Below are 20,683 nucleotides of genomic sequence, written 5' to 3' on the forward strand. Positions count from 1 at the left end.
TGACTTGGCTCTGGCACCGCCTACCAGGGAACAACTAGGAGCACCCTTAGGCGGGAAGCTAGCCTTATTTTCAGTAAACTGGCATTACATCACAGGAGACAAGTGGATTTTGCAGACAATAGACCAAGGTTACAGGTTTCACTTCCATACTCTACCAAGGAAGAGAGGAATGCCAAACCTACCTCCAAATCAAAAGGCAGAAGCTCTAAAACAAATAACTCACTTACTAAGGATGAGATCTGTAGAAAAGGTACCATCTATGGAGCAAGGACAGGGATTTTACTCCAGGCTCTTCCTGGTACCAAGAAAAGAAAATAAATGGAGACCTATTCTCGACCTGTCCGCTTTAAACACATTCCTCATTGTTCCAAAATTCAAAATGCTGATCCTACAGCAGCTTCTTCCCATGTTGGGCAAGGAGTCTTGGCTGGTAACACTAGATCTCAAGGAGGCATACCTGCACGTCCCCATACGACCAAATTGCAGAAGATACCTCAGATTTCTTGCAGGATCAGAGCATTATCAATTCTCAGCATTGCCCTTTGGCTTATCTACAGCGCCCAGAGTGTTCACGAAATGCCTGGCAGCAGTAATTGCTCATTGCAGGCTTCAGGGAATCCAAATCTACCCTTACCTGGACGACTGCCTGTTACAAGCGGACAACAAAAACAAGCTAACAGAAGACTTGAAAAGGGTCATTTATCTACTGCAAGCCCTGGGATACACAGTCAATATAAAAAAGTCAAGGCTGATACCATCCCAAAGGATAACCTTTTTGGGTGCAGAGCTGGACACATCAAAACAAATGGCATTCCTAACCGTAGAAAAACAGGAGCAACTCCCTCTCTACTTCTTGGCATTAACAAAGCAGAACCAGCTAACAGCAAGAAAAGTCCTGCAAGCCTTGGGTTTCATGGCATCCTGCATAATATTGGTTCCACATGCCAGACTGCATATGAGAAAGTTACAGTGGTACCTAAGGAATTTATGGTCTCAGCACAAGCACAGCCTAGAAACCCAAATTCCAATAATCCCATGCCTGAAACAAGAATTCCAATGGTGGGCTCAGGCCTGTCAATCAAACAAAGGACTGCCCTTCCACAGCGCTCAACCAAGCCAGACCATCACAACGGACGCCTCAGACCTCGGTTGGGGGGCGCACATGCTGGACAAGTGCATACAAGGCTTATGGACTCAAGACCAGCTGCACCTACACATAAATCAAAAGGAAATGCTGGCAGTAAAACTGGCAATTCAGACATTCAGACCATTTCTCCGACAAGGTCAACTGTTGATAAGGACAGACAACACCACAGTTATGTGGTACATCAACAAACAGGGAGGCACACATTACGTACCCTCTATGCCGGATGGCAATGGACCTCTGGAATGTGGCCCTGAGCTTCAACATTCAGTTACAAGCAATTTTGTGCCAGGAAAAGAAAACATTCTAGCAGACATACTAAGCAGAACTACCACGGATGCCCACGAATGGATGCTGCATCCGGACATCTTCAAAACCATTACAAGAAAGTGGGGACTACCAGAAATAGACTTATTTGCATCCCCACGCAATCACCAACTGAAGAAATTCTGCACAAGGACGTACCACCCACTTGCTTGGAAAGTGGACTCCCTATCTTTCAGTTGGAAAAACCTGACAGCATATGCATTCCCACCACTTCCTTTGATGCACAAGGTGCTATTGAAAATCAAAGAGGACCGTCCAAGGATCATCCTGATAGCTCCAGACTGGCCAAGGCAACATTGGTACCCATTACAGAGGAGCATGTCTCGGTAACAAATATGGACTCTACCTCTAGTTCCCTTACTGTTAACACAGAACAACTACAACACCCTGCATCCAAACCTGAAAACACTGCAGCTGTCTGCCTGGAACATTGCATAAGACCAAATAACCCAAATTTATCCCAAAGGGTTAAAGACATTATCTTGGAGGCTCGCAGACCCTCAACAAGAAAAAATTATTCAGCAAAATGGAAAAGATATCACATTTGGAGTACTGCAAAGGGAGAAAATGTGTCACTGGTAAACATAGCCAACATCCTGGAATACTTGGCAGAGCTCTTCCACAATGGCCTGTCCTATTCTTCCATTAAGATTCATGCATCAGCTATTTCAGCAGAATACAACTTGGATCCTCCAGTCTTCTCACATCCTCTGCTCAGGCAGTTTCTGAGAGGAATTAAAAATGTAAAACCACCTAGGAAACCACCATTGCCAGCATGGGACTTGAACTTTGTGCTAGAAAAGTTGACACTCCCTCCTTTCGAACCAGCAGCAACAGCAGACTTACAATACTTATCATGGAAAACTGCTTTCCTGCTTGCAATCACTTCAGCAAGAAGGGTATCTGAGCTACAGGCATTAATGGCAGTACAGCCTTTCCTGATCTTCCATCAAGATAGTGTCCATGAGAACAAATCCTACTTTTATGCCAAAGGTGGTCTCCAGGGTATCTTTAAATCAAGCTATCCATCTACCTACATTTTTCCCCAACCCACAGAACACGGGAGAAAGACTGTTGCATACCTTGGATGTACATAGACAACTACGCTACTACCTGGACAGGACCAAGGGCAATAGAAAAACTGACCAGCTACTGGTAGCATATGCAACAGGAATGGAAGGAAAAGCAATTTCAAAACAGACAATCTCTAAGTGGATAGGAAATTGCATTAGATTTTGTTACTCCTACCATGGGAAGAAAACTCCAGAAAACATCAGACCTCACTCTACAAGGGCAACAGCCACTACCACAGCTTTTCTACGAGGAGTGGCTACCAAAGACATTTTAGAGGCTGCTACTTGGAGCTCCGTGCATACATTTGCCAAGCATTATAATTTACCTTTATACTCCAGATCCCCAGCAGGTTTTGCCACTGCTGTTTTGCACGGGATCTTAACTACACCATAATCTTATTTCTCCTCCTCCCCCAGTTTGGCTATGGTATTCTACCCATTTGTAAGGACTGCAGATGCATCCTTGAAGGACATAGTACAGTTTTGTACCTACCATAAATGTAGATGTCCGATAGGCATGCATCTGCAGTCAGGATTACCCACCCTCCTTCCCCTCTGTGGTACTCCTAGGGTATTTGCCCATCTTGTAGCTAGCTGGGGGAATCTATTATGGTGTATTTGTTTGTATATATGTACATACATGCTTATTTTTTGTTTGCTCTCTACTATTTGGAACCATTTGCATTATCCAAATTTAGCATTCCTAGAGGGCACCTGGCATCTGGGGCAAGAAACACTGAGGAAAATGGCGTCGGCTGATGTCATAGCTGCAGTTCTTCAGGTATAAAGGCGTCGGGTGAAGTGCAACACCAGCCGAGGCCAGACCCAGACTTTGGAATCCGGCCGACCGAAGGGCTGCCTGACGACAGGACAACCCATTTGTAAGGACTGCAGATGCATGCCTATCGGACATCTACATTTATGGTAGGTACAAAACTGTACTTTCCTAACATAACTGAAAAAAGCCTTATGATTGTCTTTAGTGTCCTGTGCAATTTTTCTCTCTAAGCTGGCCTTGGAGGATTTTATGAGGGATCGTAATTTTTGCTAGTACTGATCAGAGATGCCTTCCCTTTTAGGGATTTTGCTCTATCATGTAGTAGCTTCCTCCTTCTGTTGTACAGTTTATTTATGGCTGGGGTCCACCAGACTGGACGCCTGCCTTTGGATGATTGGGTCTTGATTTTGTTTGGGATAGCATGATCCATGCATTCCTGGAGATGTCCGTAGAATGCGTTTATATAGGATTCTGCAGTTTGGGCCGTAGTTTCCACTGGCCCTGGGGCCTTGAAGGATTCCACTCCAATTTTGAGAAGTGTGAAGTTCGCTTTTGAGAAGTTTTTCACTGTGGTTTTCTGGGCTGGGGATGGGGTCGGGATGTGGATATCCAGTGAAATTAATTTATGGTCTGATCTTACCAATGAGGGATATACTTCTGGTATGGAGCATAGAGTCCCCATGTTGGTAATGATCAGGTCTAACATGTTTTCCCCTCTTGTGGGAGTCGTAACTAGTTGTTCCATAGCATCTGAGTTTATAAATTCCAGGAACCTTTGGGCTAAGGTGCTGGGGCTTGAGTAATGCTCCCAGTCTATGTTTGGGTAGTTGAAGTTGCCCAGTATAATGGTGTTTGGAGAGATCATGTTCTCCAATTTTCTCAGGAAAGCCGAGTGGGATTCCTGACTTTGAGAGGGTGGTCTGTAGGATGCTATAAACTGAAAAGCAGTCTTGCCCACTGTCAGTTGCACATGGATGGTCTCTGATACTTCATGCAATGCCGCTAATCTGGAGGTGTGGATATCCTTGATAAATATGGAAACTCCCCCTCCTTTTGTGGTTCGGTCCGGGTTTTGGGGCCGAAAAGCATGATATGAGGTATAACCTGGTAGTGCTGGGGTGCTCTCTGGAGCCTTGAACCAGGTTTCTGTCACTGCACAGATATCGATTTTCTCCATACTGAGGAGAGCTTCGAGTGCATGCATCTTGAGGTTAAGACTTCTGGCGTTTAGCAGCATTACCCTTAGTTTTTTGTTCCTTGTGCTGTCTATGGAGGTGGGTTTGACTTTTGAGCCTTGCCTAAAAAAGGCACTATGGGGGTGGCAAGAGCCTTTGCCAATATCCGAAACCCCAGGGTTGACAGGCGCAAGCCATCCCTAGCGAAGCAACGTGGCTTGTCGAGCATGTCATCCCAGGCTGACAGACACTGGATGCCCTTTGAATGACACCAAAATTTTAGCCAATTGTTAAAATCGATCATTTTGCCTTTATACTGTGGCATCATTCTAGGTGAGGGTAAGATGCTGCTCAAGGTCAGGGTCATACCGGCCTGGGCTACATGATCAGAGAGCTTCTCTATGTCTCTTCATGTAGTCGAGGGAGGTACGTCTCAGGTCATTCACGCCAGCATGTACAATGACTGAGTCATATTTGTATTTGCTTTGGAGTGACCTGAGTGCTTGCGTTATGTGGCGGATCCTAGCACCCGATAGGCAGCTCACTGTGACCTTCTCTTTATTCAGCCTGGTGAGCGGGACGTCAGTGTGTCTGACAATAGAGTCACCTATTACAAGGGTATCAGGTGTGTTATTCATTCTTAAGGGCTGTGACTGCTTGGCACACTGACTTTGTCTGCTATGTGTTGTACGTGTTTTGTTTTGGGGTAGCGTTTGCTTGGATGTCTGCTTTGGAGGTCTCTGTTGCTTAGGTAGATTTTTATTTAGAGCCTCTGAGTATGTTTTTGTGTTTTTATGTGTTTGGTTCACTGTTGTGATGGGACTATGTGATACTGGAATTGTGTTGTGTGAAGTTACCTTCTCCTCCTGACTGGTTACACCAGTTTTGAGATGAGAGAGCTCAGCCTCAAGTTTGGCTATATGGTTGCATCTCTCACATATATTTGAACCTGTTTGGAGGAGAGGGTTGTCCGTGTACATGAGACGGTTGTAACATTGCCTCAGAATTCCTAGATTCACCATCTGGTCTTGAGAGGAAACCATTGACTGACCTTTGGACATGCTAAAGTAATATAGGGAACTAAATTAAAACGGACCAATAGGGGACAAGGTAATCGTAGCGAGTGTAAGAGTAAGTAGTGCTTATGGTTTATTAGTGCTAACTTGTGAGAGTACTTATTTGGACCAGTGAGGGGCCTTAGAATGAGAATATCGTGTTTAATTTGAGAGATAAAGCAGTTCTAAGGGAAAAAGTGAAGAGCAGACTTTGTGGAGCCAAGAATAGTTTAAACCCAATTAGGCGGCACTGCCCGATGTTGCACTATGCGCAAAAACGCACAACAGAGGGTTTTAAGAGAGGGATATCAAGGAGTTTGGAATTGATCCAAAATGGCCAATAAACCTACAGTTTCAAGGCAGTAACCACTCCCACAGAGGCAGGCAGGCTGCTCAATGTTTATCACTGCCACTGATGAACACAGAGACTTCCCTTTAGCCCAAGCAAACAATGGCCTCCAAGAAACTTACAAACAGTTCAGAACAGCAAATCTGTAACTGAACTTTTTTAATTCTCACTCGACTGGAGGGGTTAGGTGGGCGGGAATGTAAGAACAAAAAGGCGAGATGAACAACTCACATGGAACGTTATGGTAAGGACATAACTTCTTTTTACCAGGAAATCCAACCTGTCAAAGTGGAAGAGATTTTCCGTATGTTAACAGAAAAACAGCCTACAACCACTGGCAGCAGAGCCCATAGTGGTCTTGTCTTACCTGTGTGAAGTCTGGACTTTCATATTCCTCCATTAAAATCCACCTGTCTACCATCTCAGCTTGCCTGCCCCTGGTACCACCTTTAGCATCTAGATTGGAGGTCAAACTCTTTATGAGAGGAGCTGTACACCTCAGGCCACCAAGGAAGCCTGTTCTGTCTCTTTCGGACCTTAACTTTGCCCTAGAAAGCCTGACACTCCCACCATTTGAACCAACCAAAGACTGCTCCCTCTAGCACTGTACTTGGAAGACCATACTCTTGGTCTCTGAACTCCAGCCCCTTATGGCACACAACCCCCTCACTGTCTTCCACAAGGGGTAGGGTATGTCTGTGTACTAACCCTGCGTTCATGGCCAAAGTGGTGAACAATCTATCCCTAAATTAACTATCAAACTTCTTCCCCTCTCCGCAGAACAGAGCACAGATGCACAGACAGCTAAGTTTCTATTTGGCCAAAACCAAATCCTTCAGAAAATCTAGCAGGCTCTTCATCTCCTACCACCCTAGAACCCTGGATCAACCTGTTTCCAAGCAAACTATGTCCTCTTGGATATGCAAAACCGTTTCCTTTTGCTACACTAATCATGTTAAGTCACTCCTGGTAGATTGTGCCCTACCTGGGGCTGGATCAGTGTCCTCCTCGGGGGCTTTCCTTAAAGGATTGGACACAGCTGCTGTCCTAGAGGCAGCTATTTGGTCCCCTGTTCACACATTCACTAGACACTACAAACTGGATATGGTCTTTAGAGCCAGGTTAGGATTTGCCAGAGCCATCCTCCATTAAGACATGAGCTCTTGCACTGTCCCTGATGTCATGAATACAGCAGCATATGAATAGTAGGACATAGTATTGTTGTGTAAGAACTTACCATAACCTTAGATGTCCTTTTTTGTATGCCGCAGTATAGTTTTCCACCCAGCCTTTCCCCCTCAAACTTGCCTGATTCCTGGTTTCGGGAGTAACCACTTGTTTGCTGCTGTATCCAGCGGCATTCAGTTCTGAAGAGGTGGATGCTGTCATCCGTTGTATACCCGATGTACATTTACGACCGATGTCCAAGAAAGACGCAGGACGTCACGTTCACTCTAGCGGTAGCATTTAACTTTTGTATACTGCCAGACGTACGGAGCTTCACCAGAGACAAACTCCCTGATGTCACGAATACAGCAGCATATAGAAGAGAAAGACATCTAAGGTTATGGTAAGTTCTTACACAACAATACTTTCATGCCCAAAGTGGTAAATGACTTGTCCCTAAATCAGACTATCAACCTGCCAACCTTTTTCACCCTCTAGGCAGAACCGAGTAGAGAGGATACTGCACTCCCTAGACGTGCACAGACAGCTCAGGTTTTATTTGGCCAAAACCAAATCTTTCCGAAAATCTGACAGGCTCTTCATTTCCTATCATCCTAGAGCCCTGGGTTAACTTGTTTCCAAGCAAACTATATCCTCTTGGATATCAAAAAAAATTTCCTTTTGCTACACCAACCATGGTAAGTCACTAACAGCCCCAGTCAGGGCACAGTCAACCAGGGCATTGTCCTCCTCAGGGGCTTTCCTTAAAGGATTGAACACAGCTGCTATCATTGAGGCAGCTACTTGGTTCAGTCCACACTTTCACCAGACACAACAAACTGGATATGGTCTCTAAAGCCAGGGCAGGATTTGCCAGAGCCACCCTCCATGGGTTTGTGGAAACTGCTTCTGGTCCGCCTCCCCCTCATTAGGACAGGAGCTTTTGCACTCTCCCTGATGTCGCGAATACAGCAACATATGAAAAGGATATAGTATTGTTGTGTAAGAACTTGCCTTAACCTTAGATGTCCTTCCCCTTCTATATGCTGCTGTATAGTTTCCCCCACCCTGCCTTCCCCATCACACTTGCCTGATTCCAGTTTCCTGGAATAACCACTCCGTAGTCGCTGATTCCTGTGGCATTCATTTCTGAAGAGGTGCATGCTGACGTCCGCTTTATACCCAATATCCGTTTACGCAGGCATCTGAGAAAGGCGCAGGATGTCACACGACCCTAGCAGTAGCATTTAACTTTTGTATAATGGCCGGACATGCGAGAGTTCACCAGATGCAAACTGGCCGATGTCATGAATACAGCAGCATATAGAAGAGAGGGACGTCTAAGGTTATAGTAAGTTCTTATACAACAATAATTTGTCATTTGTTGGGTGGGATTATAGTTGCTTAATTTAACTTTGTGTCACTTGTATAGTAAATGTCCTGAAGGGGTACATAACTATAAAGTTTTTTTTTATCTGCTTTGCACAGCATACATCCAAGATTAACTGTAAGGATGCAATTGAAATCATCTGCAGTGTTGAAGAGGAAGGAAAGATTGGAGTAGCTTTGGAACTGTGCAATGCCTTTCTTGCACAGCAGCTGTATAATGGAGATATGTACAACATATGGTAAGCATCAGAGACTCGTTTACAAGTATTGTGTATAAAGCAGTAGGTTTTCATGGTATTTTGCTGTCTAGTTTTTGAAAATTTCTGGCCTCTGATAGAACGTTTGGTATAAACATGTATGTACTGAGGCAGTGATTAGCTCTTCTGCTTCTTTTTCTCTCACCAATGTGTTTTAGTTTCTTGGGGATATTTGGATGGGTGGGGAGCATTTGCAGTAGAAATCATGGAGAAGAGCATGCAGTAAAGACAGACATTTAAAAATGGAGTCACGTGGATACAGCATACCTTTACTTGAGAGTATGCATTATGTAAGTAGTTGAGTATTGTATCACAGGGGATAAGAAACTAAGAGTAATGCTACTCAACGCCAGAAGTCTAAACCTCAAGATGCACGCACTCGAAACTCTCCTTAGCATGGCGAACATCGACATCTGTGCAGTAACAGAAACCTGGTTCAGGGCTCCCGAGAGCACCCCAGCACTACCAGGTTATACCTCATACCATGCTTTTCGGCCCCAAAACTTGGACTGAACCACAAAAGGAGGGGGAGTATCGATATTCATCAAAGATACCCACACCTCTAGGTTGGTGGCAAAGCACGAAGCATCCGAGACTATCCATGTGCAACTAACAGTGGGTAAAACTGCCTTCCAGTTTATAGCCTGCTACAGACCACCCTCCCAAACCTAGTAACCCCACTCTGCCTTCCTGAGAACACTGGAAAATATGAAGGTCTCTCCAAACACCATTATATTGGGCGACTTCAACTACCCAAACATAGACTGGGAGCATTACTCTTGCTCCAACACCCTATCCCAAAGGTTCCTAGAATTTATAAACTCAAATGCTATGGAACAACTTGTTACCACTCCCACAAGAGGGGAAAACATACTGGACCTGATCATCACCAACATGGGGACTCTATGCTCCAGACCAGAAGTGTATCCCTCACTGGTAAGATCAGACCATAAACTTATCTCACTGGATATTCACATCCCGACCCCACCCCCTTCCCAGAAAACCACAGTGAAAAACTTCTCTAAAGCAAATTTCACACTCCTCAAAACCGAGGTGGAATCTTTCAAAGCCCTCGGGCCTCTGGAAAATACAGCCCAGACCGCAGAATCCTTTATAAACGCATTCTATGCACACCTACGGGAATGCATGGATCATGCGATCCCAAATAAAACCAAGACCCAGTCCTCCAAAGGCAGACGTTCTGTCTGGTGGACCCCAGCCATAAACAAACTATACAATAGAAGGAAGAAGCTACTAAATGATGGAGCAAAATCCCAAAAAGGGAAGGCATCACTGATCAGTATTAGCAAAAAACTACTGGCACTCATAAAATTGTCTAAGGCCAGCTTCGAGAGAAAAATTGCACAGGACACTAAGGATAATCACAAGGCTTTCTTTAGTTATGTTAGGAACCTGGGTGGTAATTCCCAGATATGCTCAGAATTAGTCCAAAATGACAAAAAATACACCAAACCCACAGACATTGCCAACATCCTAGCTGACAGGTTCAGCAAACTCCCCACCAAAAGGGCAAATATCTATCCCAGCAGAGTGCTGCCCCCCTGACATCGCAGATGCTCAGGTAAGAGCCGCCCTCTCCAAAGCAAAAGACACAGCATCAGTGGGACCAGACGGTGTCCCAGGCTGCGTCCTACATGAACTCCAAGAAGAGCTAAACCCAAGCATAAAACTACTGTTCAATTTCAGCCTTACTACAGGATATGTGCCCAAAGAGTGGCGTACAGCAACAGTGGTCCCTCTCCATAAAGGTGGTGCCTCAACGGATCCTGGAAACTATCGCCCCATAAGCCTGACTAGCTTGGTCTGCAAAGCTATGGAAAGGATCATCATGGACCTCATAAATAAAGATATTGGGGACCTACAGACACTGGATCCTACCCAGTTCGGCTTTGTTAAGGGCAGATCCTGCCTCTTAAACCTGGTTGATTTCTTTGAAACAGTCACCAAGACCATTGACGAGCGGAAGGTGGTCCACACAGCCTACCTGGACCTCGCAAAAGCCTTCGATACAATACCCCACTCGGGCATTATAGATAAGCTCACCAGCTTAAATATAAACCCCTATGTCACTAGATGGATTGCAAACTGGCTCAAGGACAGAACCCACATGGTTAGAATTGCTGGAGCCATGTCATACTCCAAACCAGTTGCAAGTGGTATCCCACAAGGCTCAGTCCTGGGACCTCTCTTGTTCGGTATATATTTCTTGGAGGTACAGGCCAACACGTAAGGACTGTGGCTGACCAAGTTCGCAGATGACTGCAAACTGGGTGCCATAATCGACTCTCCAGCCAACTCAAGCATCCTCCAAAAGGGCCTCATAGAAACAGACAACTGGTGCCAGAGCCATGGCCTCAAGCTAAATGCCAAAAAGTGTATAGTCATCCCCTTTGGCAAAAACAAAGTGCCCGCAAATTACCACATAGGTGGTAATCCACTAAGTACAGAAGAAGTAATTAGGGACCTGGGGACACAAGTTGATAGCAACATCTCATTTGATAACCACGTGGCCAAAGTGGTTAGAAAAACATTTTATATAGCCCACCTAATCATGAAGGGATTCACATCTAGATCAGGGGAGGTCATCGTGCCTCTTTACTCATCCCTCATCAGGCCCATAATAGAGTACATTGCCCATTTTTGGGATGTACCTTACCAGACACCTGCAGCAACTGGAAAGACCCTAAAAGTACCTCACCAAGAGGATCAAAGGGCTCAAACAGATGCCATATGCTGCCCGGTTAAAGAAACTCCAGCTCTACTCAGTGGCATACCGCCTGTTCAGAGGCGATCTGTGCCTGACGTATAAAGCCATGTCCAACCCGGAATTAATGGACATGCTGCACCTCAGAAAATCCAAATCCCATCGAGCTACGCGCTCGAGAGACTTGAACCTCAGCACTGAAATAAATAGGACATGCTGGAGGGACAGATTCATAACCCAGAGGCTCCCTTCACTCTGGAATAAAATCCCAGTCCAGGTTAGGCAGAGTCCCTCATTGACTCTCTTCAAGAGGAATCTTGATGAGTGGATGGGAGATCGTAGGTTTACCCTGGGTATCACTTCTGTTTCACTGTTAGACAGAGGCACAGTATACTAACCTCGAAAAAGGGCATAGCAAAATAAATTTAAAATGGGTGGCGAAAGCCAAACACATTCTGGCTAGGCTTATAAATGTCCTAGGGCAGATAGCCTAGTATGAACCTATGAACCTACTGTAAGTTCTGCTTAAGGATTTATGGAGTTGCTTCACAAAAGAAAATATGATAGCAAGCCTCTGCCAGTGATGAGAGCTGCAAGAGGTGTAACCATTTTGAGGAGTGCATCCCAGGACATGTGTAATACTGCCTGTTGCACACTTGAGCATTCTGGCACTTCCCTGTTTTGTATAGCAGTTCTTAGTCCCTTGATGCTGACTTCGACATACTTAGGGGTAAAGTCTTGTTAACTGCCCCCCTCCATTCCTGCAATGCTCATAGCTATGGGTGTTCTTTGCAGTAAGTGTTGCAGTACTCTGTTTTGGGTTTTCCTGCCATGCAGAAGCAGATAACTGGAATGATTTCCAGGCTCTATGCGTCATCCCTAGCTGACTAATGTCTGGATGCCAAGCTATAAGAATGACATCTGTCTTAAGATGTTCTTCGTGTTTCACTGTTGCAGTCTTCACATTTGGGTTATCTGCTTGCAGGTAGCGCTCAGACGGCCAGAATACCAAAGTCTTCGGATTTCTGTGTCAGATGCTGTCGCTTCTTCCATGATGTCAGGACATCAGGGATATAAAACATGCAGCCGACACTATTACATCAGTCTTTCTTGCAGTGCGGTGTCTGAAGCAGAAGCAGTTCGCAAGTGCCGATCGGCTGACTCCTGAAATTTTCGTTTTCAAGTTTCAGACCTTCAAAAAGATAAGTACCCCGTTGGGGAATCCTTATCTCTTGTTCTAACCGATGTCAGAAAAAATTAACAATTGTCTTGCCTGCGGAAAGCAAATACCAAATAGAGATTTCATTCTTACTGCATCACCTGTTTAGGCCCAGACCATGACGTCCCTCGCTGTCGGTTTTGTGCCTTGTTCAACACCCAAAGTATTCGTCATTGGGCTATTTTTGTAGCTAAATACTTTCGATGTTCTTAGTGTTTCACTGTTGCAGTCATCACATTTGGGTTATCTGCTTGCAGTAGTCCTCAGTCAGCCTGATTAACAAAGTCTTGGGTCCTCCGTCGGTTGCTGTCCCTTCTTCCGTAATGTCAGGTAGTCAGGGGTATAAAAGATGCAGCCGATGCCCTTACACCAGTCTTTCTTGCCGTGTGGTGCCCGAAGCAGAAGCAGTTCGCAAGTGCCGGTCGGCTGACTCCTGAAATTTTCTTTTTCGAGTTTCAGAACAGAAGTCTTCGACTAAAAGCTAAGTACCCCATTGGGGAAACTTTTTCTTGCTCTAAACCGATGTCAGTAAAAGTAAATAATTGCATTACTTGTGTGGAAAGCAAATACCTCATAAAGATTTTCATTCGTACTGTATTGCTTGCCTAGGCCCTGACCTCAACATACCTAGCTGTCAGTTTTGCACCTGATTTAAACCACTACCATTCGTCATCGGTATATTTTCGCTTCTAAATATTTTGGTGCTTGGTACAATTATCCAGATATGTCTTTGGTAAGCTATCCGACTACAGACATTCCGAAAAAACGCAAAGATAAGGACAGAGACAGGCTGCCTAGATTCAAAGCTGCCGATGACTCTTCTCCTAAGCCAGTCGCCGGTACTCAGTGAGGCACTTTCGCAGCCCCTGATACCCGCTACTTCAGATTTGCTGGCCTATCTACTGAGACCCATTTGGAGTACGGTATTCCGCGAGACGCTTCAACTGTGGAACCTGCGGATGTCTCTACCTTGGATGGGTCCGGAGCCACTGTGCAGGCACCGGCTTCTGAGGGTGTATTCAGGCTTACTGACTTCCTTATTAATCCGACGCCATCTTCTTCTTTTTCAAGGCCTAAAACTCGAACCATGCCTAGAATGACACCCAGACGGCATGGTCAGGCCTGTATGCCTAAAAAACAAATAAGAATGGCTGAAGACCTTGCTACTTTAATCAGGGGACGCCAGCCTTCCCCCTCTGTGACCTAGGACTGAGTTTGCTTATGATACTTCTGACCGACTGAGGGCAACCTGCCAGCAGTTTACCCCAATGTAATGACTGCAACAGTGAATACACTCGAACATCTACATTTATGGTAAGTGTACACAACTGTACTTTTTGGTGAAACATTGCATACTCTCAGGGAGCATTTTCATTCGGAAAGTCAGAATTTCTCTGATTCTAAAAAGAGGCTTAGGGATTTCTTACTCCTGCCGCAGCACAGGCCTTTAGCCATACCTCCTGTACTACACATTGTTGATACCATTTCGGAATGTAGCTTGGCCCCTGACTTTCTCCCTCCTGCTCCCAGAAAACCTGTTTGATATTACAGGGTCCCTGACTCTCACAAGTTCCTTTATAAAAATCCTACTGGGAATCCTGAGATTATTTCACAGGGTCCCAAGGGCATCAAAGCTACTACTGCCAAAAATCCTACCCCCTCTGATAAGAGACTCCAGGGCGCTGGATAGATGGGGCAAGAAGGTATACACTTCTGCAATTTTGGCCATTAGAGCCTTAAACTGCCAGTTTCATATGTTAAAGTATTAGCAGCATATTATTGGATTGCTTAAACAGAAAATGATGTTGATTCCTGATTGTGCTGAAAATAAGGACTTACAGGATTTACTGCATTCAGCTGAACAAGTTGGGAAACATAATTTGCAATGTGGTTTTGATTCACTAGAGGCATCTTGCAGGGCTGCTGTAACTGGGTCTCTACTTAGAAGGCATGCTTGGCTTAAGGAGCAATCCTTGCCAGATCATGTTAAAGCGAAATTACTTGATGCTCCCTTAAACCAGGACCGCCTGTTTGGCATCAAGGCAGAAGAAGTTCTTAAAAAGATGGGAGGAAAAAGCTAAATCTATGCAAACTGTTAAATATTTTTTTTACAAGTTCAACTTCCAAGGTTTAGTATGCATTGGCCTTCCAAAAGTTGGTCCTTTCCTGCCTCTTCAGACCTTCTCAGTCCAAACCCAGATCCAGCAGAGCTCCCAGGCTACACACAGGACTAACCAGTGGGGGGGGGGGGTCTCCACTTCCAAATCTGGGATAAATAAAACAACCCCCATGGTAAACTCTCAATGATTTATTTTTAAAACTTCCAAGAACTTCTCAACTGACTGCCCCTTTGGGGGGAAAGATTGCTCTTCATGCAAAGAACTGGGAACTCATTACCCAGGACAAATGGGTTTTAAACATGGTGTCCCAGGGATACAGTTTTCACTTCCACACATTACCAACACCAAGCGGGTGGCCAGATCTACCCCCAAATCATTGGGCAGAGGCCCAAAAGCAAGTACTTTCTCTCTCAAGCATGGGGGCTATTTAGTTGGTACCAGAAGAGGAAAAGTGGCCAAAAATGTAAGGCTCCCCCAGGAAAGCTCCCACTCCAGCCTGGGACCTGAACTTTGTATTGGAAAAACTCAATCTTTCCCCTTTTGAACCAGCTGCTACAGCAGAGCTGAAATTCCTTTCCTGGAAAACAGCCTTACTTCTAGCCATCACTTCAGCAAGAAGAGTGAACTGCAGGCCCTCATGGCAGTGGAACCCTTCATTATCTTCCATGCGGACAGGGTTTCCCTCAGGACTAATCCATCCTTTATGCCCAAGGTGGTGTCTAGTGTGGCTCTAAACCAGTCCATTCATTGGCCTACTTTTTCCCCTAATCCTCAAAATAAGGGGGAAAGGATACTGCATTCTCCGGATGTGCACAGACAGCTTAGATTCTATTCGGACAGAACTAAGCCTCTCAGAAAATCTGACCAGCTGCTAGTTGGTTTTGCTGCAGGGTCAGAAGGAAAGGCCATTTCAAAGCAAACCATTTCCAAATGGATAGGCCATTGCATTAATTTCTGCTACAAGCACCATGGAAAGCCTACCCCACAGGGGATAAGATGACATTCCACCAGGGCTGCATCTACCTCTACAGCATTTGTCAGAGGAGTCCCTACCAGGGACATTCTGGAAGCTGCTGCCTGGAGCTCTGTACATACTTTCACCAAGCATTACCACCTGATAATCTTTTCTAAATCCAGAGCTGGATTTGCAACAGCAGTCTTACAGGGCCTGATTGCTAGCCCCAATGCTTTTTAACTGCCTCAACCCTTCCTTAGCTTTGGGAATCAACCCAAATGTGATGACTGCAACAGTGAAATATGAAGAACATAGTACAGTTGTGTACACTTACCATAAATGTAGATGTTCGAGTGTATTCACTGTTGCAGTCCTGGTTACCCTCCCTCCAGCCCCCCTGACTTCTCTTGGCTCTACCTTTCCTTCTTGTTTGGCATATATTATATCATGTATATTTGCTTTTTGCTGGGGGTGTTCCATACCATATAACTGCTTTCTGTTGTGGGGGCACCTGGCATCTGGTGCAAGAAAAACTGATGTAATGGCGTCGTCTGTATGTTTTATACCCCTGACGTCATGGAAGAAGCGTCAGCATCCGACGCAGAAATCTGAAGGCTCTGGTATTCAGGCCGGCTGAGGGCTACCTGCAGGCAGATAACCCAAATGTGTATGACTGCAACAGTGAATACACTCGAACATCTACATTTATGGTAAGTGTACACAACTGTACTTTTTTTCTAGCCGTGCAGTCTGATGTGCTTCTGGGTTCAATATGCTTGCAGTCCATTGGTTGGGTTATGTTTCCAGAGTTCCTTCTCCTTCCAGTCAGATAAGTACCCCATTGCAGAAATTTCTCTACTAATTTAATATTCAAAAAAGTGAACAGTTGATTGAAGTGTGAGAAGCAATTCCCACAAAGATTTTCACTTGTTTTTGTCTTTTCTGCATTGAGCCAAAACATAGCGTCTCTAACTGTCCTGACTCTACAAAATTCCATGAGAACCTTTCAAGCGTTGGGCCAAGATGCATGTCGCCTGTATGAAGTCATCATCTTTGGCATCATAGTTAGTGCTACAGTCCTCTGTTGCAGGGCCTCCACAGACTCTGGCATCCTCTAGCTTCATTCCAGGAAAACAGACTCAAAGCTAAGAACCCTGAATTTTCAGAAAAAGCTCTCAACTACTATTAAGTTGGTCAATAACCTAGGTGAGGCACATTTGCAGCCCTGCCCTTTGATCGTATGACCTTAGGCCCAAACTCTCTGGCTTGACCACTTGGGAGGCAGCCATGGCTTCCAGCCTACATTCAAATGCCACAACAGTTCACATGTTCGTCAGGTCTGAGGTTGCTTTGCTGGCCCCAGCTTTTGACATCTGCACCTTGTCTATCATAGGTTCATAGATTAGTACTAAGCTAGCTGCCCTTCTGAGACATTTTAAGCCTAGCCAGTTATCCCTTGTGAGACTCAAACCCTGCACCTTGTGCTTGCAAGGCAAACACCTTAACCATTAGGCCACCCTCCCAACCAAAAAAATATACATCTTCAATCTGTAAGGCACTCTTTCCAGTGGTGAGAATCAAACCTTGCACCATGTGGTTGAAAGGCATACACCTTAACCACTGTACCACATGGCCTTTCAGAAGAGAAGTGAGACTTAATGTCTTCCCTGCCAATTGAAGTCGCTACCAAAGTTTACCTCTATAAAATGGACAACCAAACCAAAACAAATTACTTCATTTGGTTTCACCTCCACCCATACTCAGACCAAAGCCCAAGACCTCCTTAAAACAGCACAGGAGTTAATGGTTTTCATGAAATCTAGACAGACATCTCATTCATCCACCTCTGAGGCTTCTCCAGCTAAAAGGAGTAGAGAAGTAGCTTTTCAGGAAGAGGAGGATTCCTCTAGTTATGAGGATGAGAAGGAATTGTCTTACTCTGGACACTAACCAAATCAAATTACTCAGCCTCAGATGACACATTCTCCCCCTAGGACTTTTTCTTCGGGATATCCTACAGAGATTGATAGAGGCTTTCATTTGAGATAGTAAGCAATTCTCCAAGACCCAGACCCAATACAGAGAACTTCTAAGTTTGCTTTCACCCAGACCACTGGTTGTTCCTCCAGTGTATGTTATATTAGATGATGTCATCAAGGACATAGCACTGCACCCTGACTCTCTACCCCCCTGCTCCAAAGAAACTAAACCGGTTTTGCAGAGCGCTTGAAACTCATAAGCACCTCTATAAAAATCCAAAGATTGATCCTTTTGTTTGCATTAAAAATAATTCAAGCTGTACCTAAAGGACCAACAAGACACCCCCTGTACTGACAGGGAAAGCAATACCAGACAAGTTTGGGAAGAGAGCTTATGCCGCCAACACCCTGGCAATGAGAACTGTATGCTTAAGTACCTTGAGTCTCTTCTAGGCAAAATGCTAGCTAAGGTAATCTCTATTGTGAGTTGAACCTTATCCAAGGAAATTCAGAAGATGGCCAGTGAAGGTTTGCCAGTGAAGGTTTGTAAGTCTGTAGTCACAACTAAAAATGTGGCTCTGATGTCTTGGATGCTTCTTGCAGAACAGCTGCCACAGGTTCTGTCATCTACAGATATGCATGGCTCAAGATCCAGCCCCTGACAGATCAGGTAAAGGCTGAACTGCTGGGTAGCCCATTGTACAAAGAGTTCCTTTTTTGGTCTGCTATTTAAACAAGGTTTTGAGAAAATTGACAAGAAAGGAAATCAAATTACTGAAACTGTGAAAGAATTTTACCTGTCTCCGATCCCAAGGTACAGTAGGAATTACCCTTCAAAACCTTGGCCTATCCCACCTAGACAATACAAGGGCAGGCCTCCCCATTGTAATAGATAAAGACAGTCTAGGAGGTGGCAAACAGAGCAATGTCAAAGGGCATGGGACTCCAAGGAACCCACTCAGCACCAAGAGCAACTGTGACTATATTCTACCCCTCCTTCCCTTACCCCTTCCCATCCCTTCCAGACCTCTAGCTGGAAGAGCCTCCTTCCTAAACTAGTGAAAATCCATCGCCAGAACCAGTGGGCCCTTAACATTATAGAGAGAGTACTGTATTCAGTTCAGAGAAATTCCACCCTAGTTGGCCATTCCAAAACCACCAAAGGGCAAGAAAGTCTGTTACCTCCTATTCTCACAAAGCTAATTCATCAAGGATCCATTCAGCCGGTCCCTCCAGAACAATAAGGAAAAGGCTTCTACTCAAGGATTTTTCTAGTCCCAAGAAAAGAGGGCACTTGGAGACCCGTCTCGAATCTCTCAAAGCTAAACAAGTTCCTCAACAATCCAAAATTCAAAATGCTTGAGTTGCAGACATTACTGCCTATGATCTTCCAAGGTACCTCCATGGTCAAAATAGATCTAAACAAAAGTACTTTAAAATTTGTAGCGACAGGCTCCCACTTCCAGTTCTGTGCTTTACCACTTGGGCTGTCTGCTGCACCCAGAGGTTATACAAAATGCCTAGCTCTACTGATACTACATTGCAGAACTCTGAGTCCATATTGCTACTTGGATAATTGTCTTATTCAGTGAAGATCCACTTCAGAGATGCTGGGTTCCTTACAGATCACTGTAGATTGTTTTCCGAAGGTAGTTCTCACCTTAAGTCTTAATCCTAAAGTAACTGTTTTGTATAATTGAAATCACCCAGGAATCCTGAGTGACTTCCTTCCAGGCTGAAAGGCCTAGACCAAGGCGAAGAGAGAAAGGAGTATGACTTGGAAGATGAAGCCGAGTGTCACAGAGAGGCTTGTCTGGACTGGAAATGCTGTTGTGGAGAAGGATCAGAACCAACAGCCTTAGACTGAGGAGACTTTTTGAAGACTTAAATGGCCTAGTTCCAGGAGGAGTAGAAGAAGTTGAGCGAGCAGGTTTCCTGACAGAGTCTTGCCAGGGAGTTCCTGTGGAATTAGGAACTGGGGAGACCAGCAAGTGCTTTAAATCCTGGAGCTCCTTACCTTTTTCCTACAAAGTCTTAAAGGGTTCTGCAGCCGCTTTGCCAAAAAGGGCAGAATTGTCCAAGGGAGCATCAAGTAATTTGGCCTTGATATTATCAAGGAGAACCTGGAGATGTAGACAGGAATGTCTTCTGAGAACAGAAGCTGCAGCTCTGGTGGAAGCTTCAGCAGCATTATAGCTGCATTTGATTGAATGTCTAGTTACCTGGGAGAATGCAGCCAACAGAGAAAGAGACTGTGACTTAGCCTCTGAGTCAGGTAACTGGGACAGTGCCTGAGAAGCTTGAGAAAGCAAGTTTAGAACATACTGAAGCATGTGTCTGGTAACTAATGGCTCTGATAGCCATGGTGGAAGAAGTATAAACCTTCTTTCTCAATCTTTCCAAAATCTTCCTTTGTCAGAAGGGAGCAACTTAGTTGGAGCAACCCAAAATGATTTGTCAGAAGTAATGGATACCACAGCTAGATCAGCTGAAGGGCATTTAAAAAGAAACTTGCAATCCTCAGGGACCTTATAAAAATGGTCAGGTCTTTTTGGAGCAGGAGCTTGAGAGTCTGGGGTCTTGGAAGTAGATACAAAGGCATCTAAGAAAGCTGGAAGGACTGGTGGTACTGCAGAAGGAGCAGGTGCCGCCCGCTGAAGAAGATCATATATTTTTTGCTCCTCAGAGAGTTTGGGAAGAATCCACGTAAAGAATTCCATTGTTTTCAGAAACCACAGAAAAAAGCTGGCCAGTAAAAAAAAATCCAAATTGTTTTATTAAAACACGAAACAAATATAATTCTCTAGCGACTCAACTATTGCAAGCCTTTAACAGAGTATACTGAATATTCATTTCAGCTATTCTTAAATACCTCACCTTTTACCAAGAATTAACCAATTAAGAACATATTTTAAAAAATTGCTACAAAAAGCATTTCCAGTTGCATTCTTTTAGTCCCATTGGACTAAGA

General features: G+C 44.7%; 1 protein-coding gene across 4 annotated transcripts in view; it reads left to right on the forward strand.

The window, feature by feature from the left end:
• Nucleotides 1–20,683, forward strand: part of ZNF654 (zinc finger protein 654) — a 1,580,889-nt gene that overhangs the window by 1,234,426 nt on the left and 325,780 nt on the right. For all 4 annotated transcript variants that reach the window (XM_044072140.1, XM_044072137.1, XM_044072139.1 and 1 more), the window contains exon 6: nt 8,557–8,696. In XM_044072140.1, coding sequence (XP_043928075.1) covers nt 8,557–8,696 — 140 coding nt within the window. The remainder of the gene's footprint in view (nt 1–8,556; nt 8,697–20,683) is intronic.

This window comes from Protopterus annectens, chromosome 5.part0 (assembly GCF_019279795.1).
Source record: "Protopterus annectens isolate FY-2018-M chromosome 5.part0, PAN1.0, whole genome shotgun sequence".
Classification (NCBI taxonomy): Eukaryota; Metazoa; Chordata; order Ceratodontiformes; family Protopteridae; genus Protopterus; species Protopterus annectens.